At 34.2% G+C, this 12,420-nt stretch overlaps 1 protein-coding gene across 1 annotated transcript in view; it reads right to left on the bottom strand.

The window, feature by feature from the left end:
* The window catches only part of LOC123522896 (uncharacterized), a 131,643-nt gene that overhangs the window by 31,934 nt on the left and 87,289 nt on the right, over positions 1–12,420 (bottom strand). Inside the window, exon 10 of the mRNA XM_053549070.1 lies at positions 1,489–1,542. Within this exon, the coding sequence (XP_053405045.1) occupies positions 1,489–1,542 (54 nt within the window). The remainder of the gene's footprint in view (positions 1–1,488; positions 1,543–12,420) is intronic.

Raw genomic sequence — 12,420 nt, 5'->3', positions numbered from 1 at the left:
CTAGGCAAATAGCTAGTATGGTTGGCATCTCATTAGGAGCAGCTCATACAATTCTGAAACGTAATTTAAAAACGAGAAAGATCTGTGCTATATGGATTCCCCATCTGTTGACAGATGAGCAAACAAGGGCAAGCGTGCAATGCGCAAATTTGTTGCTTAAACAGCTTCCAAATTACAATGCACGGTCTTTTGCAAATGTCGTCACTGGTGACGAGACATGGGTTCACTTTTTCGAGCCCAAACGAAAGATTCAGAACAAAATATGGGCAACAAAGTCTGGCAAAGGACCATGCATTGCAAAGCGGACCATGGGTGTCAAGAAGGTAATGTATGCCATTTTCTTCACAACTTAGGGTCCTGCCATTCAGCTTGCTGTACCGTGTAAAGGCAAATCCGTAAATGCAAAGTTTTACAAGACTTAAGTTCTTCGAAAACTGCAGAAATATTTCAACAATCGAAGACCTGCAACTGGCTTGGCCAATGTCAGATTGCTACATGACAATGCGTCATCGCACAAGGCGTCTATTGTACAAGACTTTCTGAAGCAGGAGAAGATTGTTGTGCTCCCTCACCCTCCTTATTCGCCTGACCTTGCTCCGTGTGGCTTCTGTTTGTTCCCAAGGCTCAAAAATACCTTTCTGGTCGAAAATTTGTGCAGCGCAAACACCTCGGTATACCTAGAAAAGACTATGAAAATGCCTTCAAGGATTGGATTAGAAGACTAAAACTTTGCATATATGTTGGAGGTGAATACTTCGAGGGGACCAAATAAAATTTTTATCGCAAGCTATCAAGGATACATTTTATGTGCTTAGATGCATTCATATTTGAACAATCCTCGTAACTGTAATTAAGGAACGTAGAATGCCCTTTTGAATATTCAATCTTGTTCGAGTTTTTCCTTCGACCCCCAACCCCACTTCCCCTTATTCCTACCCCTTCCTCCCCCTTCTTCTATATTTTGCATAAACTTGAATTTTTCCATTACAGCTTTTTCTTGTTGTGGGCCTATTTTGCAGATGTGTGGCTCTGAGGCTGTGTTTGTAGTGTTATGTGCTTCCGAGAAATCTAACCTTACCTATTATCTTTTTTTGTGCACAGTTTATTAGTGATATCTCCCTAAGGTGGTTTTTCTAAAGACCGTACAAACGCTGGGGTCGAGTGTGTTCCTTTATTTGTTCGTTTACAATTGTTGTCTATTATTTTCTCTGTCCGTTTTTATATGATCGGCTTTGTACACATGCTAACATACAAACATATAATGCAACTAGCATTAAAAGACCTTTTAAGTGAATGGGAAAAATTGTCATCTGAACATAGCTGGTCTTTTATTACACAAACTTTAACAAAACAAAACGAAATTGAAAAAGTGGTATAGTAGTGCATGATGTTCTGGTTACAATATCCTGTTTAGTATTGAATCAAAAGGTATATGATCAATGCTTTTATAATATTACAACAAATTGAATATAAAAAAAAAACACTTACTCTTCAAGATTACGAGAGAAACTATTCTTACGATAATGCTCACCACATTTGATTCTGAAATAAATTGAACGAAACTCATTTAATCTTACAGGAACAATATCATAGTAATACCTAGCGTCAGTTCAAGCTGTTAAAAACGTAGTTTTCCTGTTTCTTTCTTGACGCCTTGACTTTGGATTTGACCCCAATTTCTGTAAATTTGTCATTAAGAATCGGTGTTATTTTTTCATTTATATATATAATTTTTAGTAACTTTGATGAAAAAGAATACCAATTCATTTTTATCTTAACCCTTACCCTGCTAATTTCAAAACTGAATTTGTCCATCTTTCAATTTTGACTATACAATTAACTGTTAAAATATGTGGTAACCAAAAAGAAACTGACTGAATAGTGAACAGTGCAGACTATGATTAGACTGCACGTTCTTGGTCTGCACTTGTTGTAAAGGCAGACTAACTTGCCATCAGCAGGTTAAATGTAAATAACAAGCATGATAGTGGTTATGGTTTTATTAAGTTTTCACGTCTTTCGCTTGACGCCATATGACAATTGACTTAGCAGATGATTTACAATACCCGGTGTTTTAATTAGTCTCAAATGAGTGCAGGTATCGTTTGACAGTTCCATGCCTGTTCAAAACACATGTTTGTGTTTTTAACATTAATCCATCTGCAAATCATTAGATTTACAATGTCCTTTTGATCAACGATTATTTTTGAACTGCAATTCATCACAGACAACATAATCAACACTACATGTACCATCTGAAGGCTAACAAAAATAAGCGCATAAAGTAAATACATGTCAACATTTATAAACCATGCTAACAACTGCAGTAATCATAGAAAACATAATCGATGAAAATAAAACTGCAGTAGAAAATGTGTAAATTTTATTAAAATCATCGCCAGTTTGTTTCCACTAAATTCAAATATTTGTACCGTTGGTAACGCGGAATAGGCAAAATTCGCTAGCCAGAGACATAACAATCATTCTTTCATCATATGTTTAGTATTTTTCTTCATATGTTATCTACTTTTCTTGAATGAAATGTACTTGCATTCTCAATCGAATTTTTCAAATGGCAAACAGAAGAGTCCCATGTTTAAGGTGTTATTAAATTTTGAATTTCCGATGAATGATAAAAAACAGCAAATATTCAATGAAAGCTAAAACAATGATAACATTATGATTCAACCTGTTTTTATTTACGCGTCAAAATATCTCATGCCAGATTATCCAGTTTTTGACACATTTATTTCCAACAATAAACTAAAACAATAGATATTTGTCAGAATATATTCTATATTTGATATATTGATAACGTTACACATAAACATATATAGTGTTTGACTCCCTTTTCATGCTACCATTGCTATAATTATATTGGAATTCCTGTACTGTTTGCAGTACGACGGGAACCAGACTAGTTAGTTGAATGCTATAGACGATAGCAAATACAGGCTAAGCATCGGAAAGCTGAGGCAGAGACGCAGAGTTTGATATTCTACTAAGATAGTACGAGAGTTCCTGCGATTGGACCCATTTCATTGTTCAGATACTTAAGGCGTAGGTACATTTCCGATAAATGATAAAAAATAGCAAATATTCAATGAAAGCTAAAACAATGATAACCAGACTAATTAGGTGAATGCTATAGACGATAGCAAATACAGGCTAAGCATCGGAAAGCTGAGGCAGAGACCCAGAGTTTGGTATTCTACTAAGATAGTACGAGAGTTCCTGCTTATAGACTTTTCAGTGTTATTAGCGAAGTACAGCCAAGGCACCGGGATTATACCTACATGTTAGTTGAATGCTACATGTGATAGCATATCTAGCGCTGCGTATCCAGGATTCATGACAATCATATAGAGTTGCAACTCTAATTCAGAGGACAGAGGCCGAGCATCTATGCGATAGGAATCACATGTTGTTGATTCAAAGACAATGTCTGACGGGAACTTCAACAAAAAGACCAGTCAAGAATAGAGTCTCCACCCTTAAGGTGTTTGAGCTGATTATTATGAATTGAAGATGGTTTGTTTGAAACATTAAGTGAGTTGTCTGATTCCTGAAATTATATAGCTCACAATTGAAATCATTTACGAATCATTTAGGCAAGGTAACCAGACGAAAATTTATGTATGAGGTATTTGGTCTCACCAGCTATACGTTTTAACAAAGGACATTCTATATTGTTTGTCTGCTAGTCTAAGATATAGTCGCCTTAGCGATTGACCCGTTTCATTGTTCAGATACTTAAGGCGTAGGTACTTCCCTACGTCATATAACTCGTATCTTGACATTATTCTTACATGACTTCAATGAGCTAAAGAAATAAATGATTCAAACTCATCAATTACTAATATTACACACTTTAATGTCTTACTAAGGTACTTACAAATACAGTGCATACGAAGACAGGATAGACAAAAATAACTTGGACAGTTCGTGAAAATTAATGACAAAATTTGACATGTGTTATTCAACGGCGAAAATATGTTGTGACTGTCATATCATAGGGATCATTTCAAGGTCACAGTCAAATAAAAAGTGAAAAGTTCTTTTTAGAGTTTTTACTTCCCAGATGCATTTTTACATATTACGTATTCTGTTATGACAAATAAGCCGCACCATGAGAAAACCAACATAGTGGGTTTGCGACCAGCATGGATCCAGACCAGCCTGCGCATCCGCGCAGCTGGTCAGGATCCATGCTTTCGCTAACAGTTTCTCCAATTCCAATAGGCTTTAAAAGCGAACAGCATGGATCCTGACCAGACTGCGCGGATGCGCAGGGGGTTGGATCCATGCTGGTCGCAAACCCACTATGTTGGTTTTCTCATGGCGCGGCTAATATATCCTGCATTTCCTGCATTTGTCTGAACTGTAGATCTTTCGCGAACAAACATAACTTCGTGAGCCAATACCTCTAGGATGAGACAATATATTTTTCCCTTTTGACTGAAATTTGGTAAACTTGAGAAACAACATAAGTTTGACACTTATATCGTGAAAAAGAATGGATATAAATAAAATGTTACTGATAGAAAAAAAAATGTGGTGGTGTTGCGATCACTTGTAGGAACACATTCGCATGCAAAGGGTAACTCACGGTACTGTTCGAAACTTTAAAAATGGTATTTGGAAACATTTATTTTCAAGAAATTTGACCATACACATAGTAGGTGTGTATACACACCTAACTCTATCGACTGGTAACCTGTTCTTTGTTGAATTCTTTGATTTTCACCGAAAACATTTTACCACATTATGAAAATTACTTATAATGACGATTTCAATTTGCATATTAACAGTGATACAAATGATATTACTAGGACTACCTAGTAGCAATGGACCTGGAACAACAAGTTGATATCAGTACTCAAACAGGAAGACATAGTCTGGATCTAATTATAACTGAGTCACTTTATGGTGTTTATGTAGAGAAATGTGAGTTTGGACCATTTGTTTTTCTGATCACTGTGTTGTTCCTTTTCTGATAGATGTTAAAAAAGAGACCATTTAGTAGAAGCGTGTCATTTAGAAACTTTAAACATTTGAACGAATCAGACTTTTCCAGCTACCTACGTGAAATAAACGTAGATTTACAAAGTATCAACAAGTTTGTGAATGACTTTGAATCGGAAATAGAGGATGTTCTAAATGAGCACACTCCTCTAAGAGAAAACTATAATTCAGAGAGCACCTAAACCGTGATACAGAACAGATTAGTTTTAGTCGTATAAAGTAGTCAACGAATAGAATGTTGGAAACGCCAGAAGAGAAACACACTCAGCGAAAAAAATGCTAAAGATGATTCCAAGACTCTGTATGGATTAGTATCCGAACTAACTGGTACCAAATTTGAAAACGCACTGCCTTAAGGAGAGTTTGTAGACATTTTCATGGCGACAAAAACCTTAAAAGATACGCCAACGCCTAATGGAATATCAAACCTCTGAACCTCAAGTAAGGGGTGTATAAAATTAAGACAAATGTACTGAATTGACTCAAGATGAAATGGAAAGAAAAACTCATCTGTGAATTGAATACTTTGTCTTCAGAACTAGATATTTGCCAACAAGTATTCTGAAATTACATGTAGACCAACTTCATCCTAGTACAACTAAATTGGCGAATCTGTCATTACAACAAGGTGATTTTCCTGTGAAATAAAAACAAGCAGTTGTAAGACCTTTGCCAAAAAGCAGGTCATGAACTAGAGCTTTCTAACTATCGTCCTATGAGTAATGTATCATTTCTGCCAAAAACTTTTGAAAAAGCTGTTCTTTACAGATAAAACAAACATGTAAATCAAAACAGTCTTTTGCATAAGAACAAGTCTGCATATGGAAATATCAGTCCTTTGGATCCACGCTGCTTTTGTTTGTTAATGACCTCCTAAGTGGTATTGAGAAAGAGGAAAGCACAGCCCTTATTGCAATTGACTTAAATTTGACACTGCCGACCGCGACATTCTGCTATGTCCCAAAAGCACAGTAATGTGTCTGTAAAACATCTCTTCAATGGGTAGACTCCTACTTAAGGTTCATATTTGTAAGATTAATATCAACTATATTCATCAGACCGCCATCTTGAATGCAGTGTGCCCAAAGGCTGTTGCCTTGGTCCGTGGCTGTATCTCACCTATGCTGGAATTATTTTGATGTCATTCCCAAGTCCATATCAGTCTACGGTTTTGCAGAATATTTAACAAAAGCAGCCACTTAAATTTCAGTTTTGCCTCTAGTTATTTCACATCCGGATTACTGAAAAGTCGTACTGTATGGTGTAGCTAACGATGAGGTGCTTAAGATGCAATGTATTCGCAAAACTTGTCCTTAACAAGAAGAAATCTGACAGTTCCAAACAAGCATTGTATGACATTCATTGGTTGTCGGCGAAAGCAGCAAGGATTGAGTTTAAGATACTTCTTTCATGTCACATTGGTAGAGCACCTACTTATCTAACAAAATTGCTAAGAGAGTATGTTCCTAGTAGACAATGGCTGAGCTCGTCAGAATATTCTGAATGTCGTTATGTTGTGTCCATACAGCAAGTGCAAAACATTTCATGATAGCATTTTCTGTACTATTAGTCAAAAAACTGTAAAATGAACTGCCGTTAGAACTACGCAAAAGTAAATCACTTGATGTTATCAAATAAAACCTTAAGACTCTGTATCTCAGAGACTTCATGGCATTGTTTTAAATATTTTGATAATTGTTCTGTACGCGATAACAGCAGGTGATGCGGTTATTTCTGTTTGTTTAAACGAAGTAGTTATAATTGTTGTTATTATTAATTATTATTTTTATTATTTACAACGCCACTGAATATATCATTGTATGTGTTTAATCAAATTATTCAGTTTCAGACTAAATATGACTTTCTAGTTCAGACAACAATAACATTGCTCTGATCCGTTTGAGAAACAGGACATATTATGTGTTCACCCTTTTAGACAGGCTTCCGGAAAATCGTGTCATTACCTCTTGTAGTTTATATTAAAGTTCATTAATGCCAGAATAGATATAAATTGACAATATTAATATGATTATTCCTCCAATGCTACAGAACATAAATAACCGAAGTAAATTTCTACTATTTGCCAAGCAGTTTTAATTTAAGCACTATTATCGAAAGTGCTTAATAATTTGCAATATTTACATAATTTTTTTTTTCTTAAAAAACGACTTATTTCACCTCCTGTTCCTTTGAACTTTATCCAATGTTTCCTATCAAAGACACCAGTTTTCTTCAAATATTAACACTGTTCTGATCTGACGGTTGGTTCCAGGTGAAACTTGACATCATTTTGAAAACAAACTATATGTAAAAGAACACATTAAAAGCAGATACATATTCCAACGTGCATACCTTCTGAAGGGTTGATTATGAATATAATGTTGTATAGGAATGAAATATATTTAATGAAGCGATTTAAAACAGACTTACGATATCTTCATGATTACTGACAGAGACGATGTTTTAAGCAAACAAAAGAAATATCTCATGCTTGAAAACATGTTCGGAACAGAAACAAGAGGTTCGAAATGTTAAACAGACGACATACAAGTAGCAAATAAAAGTGAAGATGTCAAACTGAAACGCACACGACGTGTATAGTAGGACTGTTACAGTTTATGTTCATTTCTAATGTATACATGAAGTAAATGTACAAAGAAATCATTTTAGCTTAAATTCACAAAGATTTGCATTTTATAGGCTGTTTAGATAAAACTTGAGAGGATTTACATAATTATACTATCTAATTATCGGACTTAATTTAACTCAAACTGTGTCTACCATTATTTTACTTTACTGCTTTTTAATAACTCCTAACCTTGTAATGACCGTACAGATGACAAAAGAGTCTTTTTAAAAGATTAAGCTTTAAAAAGGAAGCTTTTAAAAATATTTCATTGTACCAAAAAATGTTCCCCATTAATATCTTTAGATGGCGATATTTCCCTGAATTTTTGCCAATCTTCAATATTGGTTTGAAGTACTAAATAAGAATGCCATCAAAAGCAATTTTTATGACATTTCTTCGGAAATATCGGTAAACTATTACAGTCATTCTATATCTTCGTCACATTTTTGGGCTGGTAACTTTTGAAAATTAACTATCATCATTTGTTGTTTTCATCTTGTGGATTTAATAAATAGAACATATCTCAATGTAAATTTAACTGAATGCAAGTTTAATACCTCTTCGTTTTACCAAAACAGAACATAATCTGAAGACAGAACCAACATGTTTTCCCTCCTGTTACAATGATATCAGTGACTGATACTTTATCATAAGATATAGTAAACACATCCAGATCATAACAATATGACAGTTTGAGATTTATTTTTATAGAAAAAATAACATGTACGTCCTATATGTATCACAAAACAAAATTACGATGTATTTCAGGTAATATTTTAAAAAACTAATTTATTTCATAGTTAAAATATTATTTGTACTTTTAATTTGGATCAAATTTCAACCAGTGCTTTTGTGAAAGGAAAACTCTGATGTTCCTAAGTACTAAGGTTATAGGGATAAGAAGATAACAGTGAAAATTATGATCGAAGATATCTAAACTGTTACAGCAGGGACATGCGTTTAACAAGAAGGACACCTTTTTGTTATGGTAGTGACATTTAAACAGAAAACTAAGAATAGTTTCTATGTTTATTGAACATAAAATTAGAATAATTGCTCAACAAATGCGAAACATGTCCCGGAATGAAAATAGCGAAAAAAAATTTAAAAAGGTTTACAATCTCGAGTTTTTTTTCATAACTGCAATAATTATGTGTTACGTCATGGACACTGTCTGTTACAGGAGAGAAATTTGACTAGAAAAGCTAAACAAAACGTTCCTTTTTAGAAAGTCAAACAATATTTTGATTAGTTTTGAAAGATATAATCATTCTGTAAAACATAACAAACAAAATTCATGACCATGTATTTAAAACATTTAATGTAACTCTTCCATATACATTGTTATGTAACAGGAGTGAAAAATATGCAGAAGTATGTTTAACGCCATTCTGTTGTAACAGAAATTCAAAAAATGATATCAGATTGAACAGACATCAACTGTAAAAATGGATACTTATCTTGTTTAACTGTAATTTAATTAATTATAATGATTGTACAGGTAAATAAAAATAATTACAAGATGACATATCTTTTATTGTAACACTAGTGACATATTACTATCATTATATTTTGCCAGATTTACATAGCACTCTTTTCAAAATAAACACGTTTAAGTAAACTTTACAGACAAAGATAGCCACCCACCACAAATTCGTATATTCTACTAGTACAGAAACATAGCGAGATAAAGAGAGAGACAGAGAGAAATCTGGCTAACATAGCCTAGCCCGTCTAGTTCTTTAACATGTCCTGTTAATAGCACTGGTACACGCAAATCGGATTTTCCTGGGAAAAACCAGTTTACTGGACTCTTTGGTAGTGGGAGACTCTCAAGAACATCTCACAGAGTTCAAGTACCATGATACGAATGACATTCAAAGCGTTATCTTTGGACTACCGAGCTAGTACTCATGGCGGTCGAAACACATGAATGATTCAACGTTGATGACAGGTAATATAGTTTCAACATTGCATCAACGATGAAACCCTGTAGCTAACTGAAAATGTTGTTGTTTCTTTTCAAATCTGTGTTCATATGATGTTTCACAAGCTTTTTCAAATACACGAAGGTCGTTTATCATACTTTGCCATAACATATTTTATCCATCACATGACCTTAAGTCTTGGATAACGGCGATTTATTTACTTTGGATATGTTCAAATTCGGCGTCTTGTTTTTCTCTTGTTGTGTGTGCTATTTCAATGTTTTGCCTTCTTCCATCAAACCGTGTTATGTTGTTCTGTTTCTTTCCATGTTATTCTGCAGGCTATAGTTCTTCAGACATTGAGCTTCCATGTGTTACAATTACCTTTTACCTCTTTGAGCTCTATAACATCAGATGCAACTGTTTCATTTATTATTTCTGGTTCATCTGTTATCGGTTTTGGTTTTATACTTCCTGGAATTTCTGGTGTATCTGACACGACTCTCTGCTAGCCCATCCATGTGTTGTGTCAACTCTAGTATCTGAATTTCAGTCTTTTTAATTGCATGTACAATGTATCTTTGTCATCTCTCTACTTGTTGTACATATTTTAAGTCTTGTGTCCGGGTTCTTTGTGCATTTCAAGTTTAAGTGTCAACGGTGTTTGTTAGTGATCTACAGGCATTTTAATCTGTTTATCTGTCACCTACTTCAGGAACAACTTTGTGTTCTCTAACTGATTTTTTTGCAAGACTGTCCAATTTTGATCGTTATTCTCACTGCTTGTTTATGCATGGCTTTTGTTTTGACCGTTCTGCAACTGCTGTTCGACCTGTAATATTTATGAGTTCTTGTTCTTCAAGATCTACTGACCCGTGTGTTACTGCCGACTCACTGGGAAAATCTTGTTCATGTGTCTCCAACACTTGTGTACATGATGTCTTTCAAGGTTTTTGATCTTCATGCACTACTTTATCATTAGTCTTAACTTGTTCATCATTTAACTTTATGGGTTTATAATCAATTATACTCGACTATGACCTGAATCCGAATCTATTTGGAGGCAGAAACTTTTATGTAGTTCAGCATTTGACATTACCATGTCGTCTCCTGTAAAACTATATTAATCAGTTAGCTTTTTAACGTTAATTTAGCAAATTAGATCATTTTTAGACTGCAAGTAACCTTAAAAGAACACTTCAATCATTCATCTATATGCCTGTCTGTCCATTGTATTGTACGTCCCAGTTTAATGGGATATTCATGTTCATTCCTTCAGTACTGTTGTCAATGTTGCGTATTTAAACGAAATACAAAAAATACGAGTATCTATTCAGATTTGCTCTCAAACTATAGATGCAAATTGTCATTTACATAACATATTGTTGTCTCTCCTGTAACAGTTACATAAAACACCGATAGTTTCCATGAATGTAAATATAACTTTTCTGATTCAAATTTTGAAATAGTACAGATACTCACTGGTTATCTTATTGTAAATTCAGTTTGGTTCAGATACACTCAGTGGTATATTATTCATATTTGCAGACTGGACGTCTTTTCTGTTACTGCTCTGGACGTCTCTCCTGTTACAACTTTCTTGTAAATACAATTTAAATAGCAGACATCCTATTGTTAAAATGAAACTTAACGGTTATCTTGTAAGGAGGCAACACATATTCAAATACAACTTATATACGTGTTATTAAGGTGTATAGCAGTTAAAATATAAACAGTTGTCTTTGCTGTTACACAACATGTCTCTCCTGTAACAACAAAACTTAATATATGGCAGGAGAATTAAAGATATTAGAGCTATGCTTGCTGATGTATGTTTTTAATTTGGATTATGAAGTACTTGATACAATGTTTGAAGTTAATTAGATCTACTCTTCATACAGTTTTATTTTATTCGTTGTTTTGCAAATAATTTCATTACTGTAACAGTTTGCGTCTTTACTGTTATAAAAAATGGCCGTAACATGAGTGACTGTTACAGGAGTGAATCATTTTGTGTATTTGTATATTCAAAATAATAATGGATCCCTTAGGGATGCCCGACGTGTTATTTTTGGAATTGTCGCTTTTGAAACCAGGGTTCCCACACTTGTACCTCTATGAAATTTTAGGAATTTTCCAGGACATTTCCAGGATCTTGTTGCGATTTTCAAGGACCTCTGTACGACATATAGGGTTGTATGTTCCCGTTTCTAGATTCATTGTGAAATTATAAGAAAAGAGGGCCATGATGGCCCAATATTGCTTAAAAGTTAAATTTAATAAAGACAGGCTCTGCAAATTTTCTTCCTTTTTTAATTTTGTTTCCTTACTGTACTCAAGCTTTTGTTTCTCAAGGAAACTATGAATCATTTACATTTCTAGCCTGTTGTGAAGACTAAATCAACTCCTTCATAATAACTACACCTCTGGTGCAACCTACGTGATTTATATAATCTTTGATACACTTCTAGCAATTAAATTATTTTCAGTCAAGTTTATTTTGATCACTGAATTCAAGCGTGTCACTAATCACGATTTTCACAATTATTCTCGAAAAAAATCGGAATTTTCTTTCACAGGGCTTCTTAAAAATCGACACATAAATGACCGAAAGCCTAGAATTACTGTTTAAATATTCAAGCATACATGTAGCTACCTATATAGGTTGATCAACCACAAAAACATCGGTATTTTCGAAAAAGGAAATTGAAATGACATCCATATCCGCCATTTTGTATCATGAATTACTTCCCTTAGCAAAATGGGATAATTCCCGGTATGTTCTGTACCTTTACCGTACTCTCGCCAAATTCCCGGTATTTTCACGGCCGGGAGTCA

Source organism: Mercenaria mercenaria, chromosome 8, assembly GCF_021730395.1.
Source record: "Mercenaria mercenaria strain notata chromosome 8, MADL_Memer_1, whole genome shotgun sequence".
NCBI classification, from domain to species: domain Eukaryota; kingdom Metazoa; phylum Mollusca; class Bivalvia; order Venerida; family Veneridae; genus Mercenaria; species Mercenaria mercenaria.
The sequence above is the reverse complement of the archived record's forward strand: the minus strand, read 5'-3'. Positions and strand labels throughout refer to the sequence as shown.